Here is a 4103-nt window from a genome sequence, read left to right as displayed (position 1 = left end):
CGTGGCTGTGCGTGTGGTTTGTTGCCTCCTCCCCAGCATTTGTCCACCACGTAAAGGGGATCTGCCCGTGTGTCCTGCTATTTGAGATGAAGTGTATTGGGAGCCCCGGGATTGCACAGCATTATGTATTGTCACAGATAAGTAAACTACTAGCTGGGAGTAGAAAAATAAAAAATTTTAAGTTTTCTCTAGCGATAACTAGTGGGATTTACCCCCTCGTGTTTTTTTAGTGGGATTATATAAAGGCAGTAGAAACCAAAACCAAACCTGTCCAGTCAATCCCAACTCACGGTGACGCTCTAGGACAGGGTAGAACTGCCCCATAGGGTTTCCAAAGCTGTAATATTTACAGAAGCAGACTGACACCTCTTTCTCCCTCTGAGTGGCTGGTGGGCTTGAACTGCCAACCTTTTGGTTAGCTGCCGAGTGCTTTAGCCACTGCATCACCAGAGCTGTAGGCACATTGCCTCCTCGGAACTTTAAAACTGGGCATCCCTTTGCTCTGGATGTGAGCTGGGAATCAGCTGCTCGTAGAAATGACTGAGCTGCCTTTTCACAGCCAGTGGCCTCAAAAGAGAAGTCTGTTTTTCTTAATTCGTGGTGCAGCCACATGGAAAAAAAAAGTGTCCTTAACATTTTCAAAAGTGCGTTTCAAGAGGAAGCTGAGCTTACAGTAAAAAAAAAAAAAAAAATGTAGCATCCCCTAAACCTTTGAAATCAGAGCTCCAGAGATGTCCATTCAGATGCAGCTACCACAGGGAGTCCCCAGAGTCCCCGGAACAGAAGGGGGTTTTTGTTAACTGAATCACAGCCCCTTAGAGCTCTGAGGAACTTACTATTTCACAGCGAAGCGCTGGTTTCCACCGCAGGTCAGTGCCAGTTCCACAGCCTGAGAAGTGTGGAGTCAGGTCCTACTGATTCAGTGCGTGGTAAAGGCCAGGCAGCACGGCTGTAACCCGTAGTGCATTTAACGCCGGAGGGACCCTTTAAGGGCCCAGGATCAGTCACCAACCCTTCCAAACCAGAGCACCCACCCCACCCCCAACCTTTCGGGTGGAAAACCAAACTCCTGGGCTTGGAGGAAACTCCCTCAGCTGCGCCCAGTGGTGGAGTTATTTTGGATTTCCTTCTGTAGTTCTGGTTCGAATTAGTGATTTAGGTCAATGAAAAGACTTCAAAACAGTCGCTGAAGGGGCGAGGTAGGGATACATTTCAACACTGATTTGTTTCCTCAGATGTCGGTTCGGTGCACTGGGAGTATTGGGCTTCAGCGTCGTCAGGCCAGCGGGGCGGGGGGGGGGGGGGGGCCCAGGGGCAGCGCCAGACCCGATGGCTGAGCGGCTGCGGCTGTGGGTACCAGCTGAAGGAGAGTTGCTAAAGGGAAAAAGGCTACCCGGAGGGGTGGGGTGCGAGTTACTACCCCTTTCAGGAGCCCGGAAAACGTGTTTCACTTTATGCAAACCTCATCCATCTGAGCCAGCGCAGGCGAGCCGGTCCGGACCGCGGAGGGCACCCCAACCGGTGACTCCGGGGCGGCCCAGCGGCCGCGGGCAAGCCAGGGCGCCTGGCGCGCAGCAGCGGAGGTGGGAGGGGAGGCCTTACCTGCGGCCGGGCGCGCTTGCCTGGAGGGCTGGAGGCGCTAGCCAAGGCCGGCCGGAGCGCCCAGTGCCCGCCTGTCCCGGCTCCACTCCGCGCTCACACAAATCGTCCGCTTCTCACGGGTTTCTACAGCCCGCATCGCCGCGGCGGCTCCTCCTCTTCGGGGCGAAGTGGGCGGACGTCACGAGGTTTAGCCGGGGCCCTCGCGTCGGGCCTTAGCGGGCGGCGGCGCAGCGCTGTCACCTCGCTCCTGCGCGTTGCCGCCGCCCAGGCGGGTCTGGCCCGCAGCCTGCGCAGCGACGCCGCAGCGGGCGCGGCATATCGGGGCTGCAGTGGGCTCTGCTGCGAGACCGACCTGCGCCTGACCCCGGGCGTCCCTCGGGCCGAAGGCGCCGGCCCGGGCGCGGGAGAAGACCGGGGACAGGGTCTTCGCCCCCGGTTCAATACGGAAGAAACACGAGGCGCAGCTCCGGAGCCACGGTCCCGATGCGGACGTGTTAAATAATTTATTGATTATACAAAGTGATTCTGCCCGAGACTGCGGCTCGCCCCTCGCGCCCCTGTGTTCACCCGAGGGGCCGCGGAGCAGGGGCGCGGGCCTGCCGGGTCCCCACACGCCGAGCCCGAGCGGCCGCTTCATAACTTATTCTGTAAAAATATATATACACAGCCCCGGCCCGCGCTCCACGGCGGGGACTTGCCGCCGCCAGCGCCCCTACCCTGGTTGCTCCAGCCTCCCCGCGTCCTCACAAGGCATCCCCCGCGCCGCCGCCGCACGGGCTGACCAGCGCCAAGTTCGAGGGTTTGTGCTTCTTGAGCAGCCGCGTGATCTTCTCGTCGTCCGAGTTGGGGTCCAGGGGTCGGTTGTACTCGTCGTCCTCCTCCGCGTCCGAGCTGCCCACCTTCAGCTTCTCGGCGTCCGAGTCCTGCTTCTTCTTGGCCGAGGCCATCTCTGCCGCGTGCCGCTTGCGCCACTTGGTGCGGCGGTTCTGGAACCAGACCTGTGGGGACGGGGCTGTCAGGTGCCTTGAGCCGATCGTGGGGCCCCTCCCCCGGCGTTAGCCTCAGGGTCCCCGGCCTCAGCGCAGCGGCCCCTTCCCAGGCTGGGCTCCAAGCCCGGCGGTCGCTCTCAGCTCTTCGCAGGACGCGGGGCCCCGCCGCCTCAGCGCAACCGGCCCGCGAGGAGCCGCCCCGGCCCCCAGGACCCCCGGCCCGCTCACCTTGACCTGGCTCTCGGTCATGCCCAGGGAGTAGGCGAGCCGCGCGCGCTCCGGACCCGCCAGGTACTTGGTTTGCTCGAAGGTCTTCTCCAGGGCGAAGATCTGCTGACCCGAGAAGGTCGGCCGTGAGTGCTTCTTCTTGCCGTCCTTATCCAGGACCCCGCCGGCCTGGCCTGCAAGGAGGATCGTGAGGCCGGACCGCGCCCGCCCGCCTCCCCGCCACCCCGCCGCGTCCGGGCCGCGCACTCACCGGGGCCGGCGAGGCGCGGATCCCTCCAGGGCGACCCCTGCATCACGCCTGGCCAGAAGATGGGCGGACGCCCGGGCAGCTCTGCCAGCGGCTTGGGGTAGCCGCGCGCCACGGCGGCCGCTGGCCCGAAGTAGACGCCGGCTGACGAGGCGAGCCCGTTGAGGCGGGGCAGGCCGCTCAGGAGGCCGCCGCCCGCCGCGCCCACGGGCCGCCCCAGGATGTCGCTGATGCCGTGCGGGGTGCCGAGCGGCAGCTGCGCGCCCAGGCCGCCCAGGGTGGGAGTCTTGAAGCTGGCCGGGCCCTGCAGCGTGTACGGGAACAGCGACGTCTTCATCTCGGCCATGTTGTGCAGCGCGGCTAGGGGCGCGCTGCTCAGCACGAACGCGCCCGAGCGGTTAGCGTCCATGGGCGCCGCCGCCGCCAGCCCGGGCGCCCATCCGGGCCCCACGCCCGCGCGAGCCGGCCCGGAAAGTTTGCACGCGGCCCGGGCAGCGGCTCCGGCTGCCAGCAGGGAGCGCGTGGAGCGCCGACGGGCGGGCGCCGACGGCCCCGGCGGGCGGGCTGGCGGCTTCGGGGCGGGGGCGGGGGCGGTGGCAGCAGCGACGGCGACGGCGACGGCTCCGGGGCGGTTCGGAGCGGCGCCGCGCGGCCCGGGGGCGCTGATAACCGCGGGGCCCCCGCGCGGCGAGCGCGCTGATTGGCCGGCGACGGCCGCGGCCCGGCCATTGGCCGGCGGCCGGCCCGTCTGCGCGCGCGCTCCGCACTGGTCTGCACTCCATGAAGGGCTCATTAACGCCGCAGGTGCCTCCCGGGCTGTAAATTTGCCCCCTGATTTATCTCCCCGGGGACGAAATAAATCCTGCTGGATGGGAGTTTAGTTAGGCAAATGTTTTAATGGGAAATCAGGGAAAAAACACAAGAACATGTTTTATGGCCCGAAATCATGCAGATTTGAGAATCCGTCGGGCGCGGCGTGCAGTGGCTGGGCGGAAAGTCAGCAGGGTGCGCCGTCTGGGGTCCCGGCCCGCGCCCGC

At 64.4% G+C, this 4103-nt stretch overlaps 1 protein-coding gene across 1 annotated transcript; it reads right to left on the bottom strand.

The window, feature by feature from the left end:
- Positions 1-2345: 2345 nt before the first annotated feature.
- Positions 2346-3475, bottom strand: NKX6-2 (NK6 homeobox 2). Its single transcript, XM_064269096.1, has 3 exons — positions 3070-3475; positions 2820-2992; positions 2346-2600 (listed from the first exon to the last, which is right to left on the bottom strand). The coding sequence occupies exons 1-3, from the start codon at positions 3473-3475 to the stop codon at positions 2346-2348; spliced, it is 834 nt and encodes a 277-aa protein (XP_064125166.1).
- Positions 3476-4103: the final 628 nt, after the last annotated feature.

This window comes from Loxodonta africana, chromosome 16, assembly GCF_030014295.1.
Source record: "Loxodonta africana isolate mLoxAfr1 chromosome 16, mLoxAfr1.hap2, whole genome shotgun sequence".
NCBI lineage: Eukaryota > Metazoa > Chordata > Mammalia > Proboscidea > Elephantidae > Loxodonta > Loxodonta africana.
Note: the sequence above shows the minus strand (reverse complement) of the source record. Positions and strands in the feature narration are given on the sequence as shown.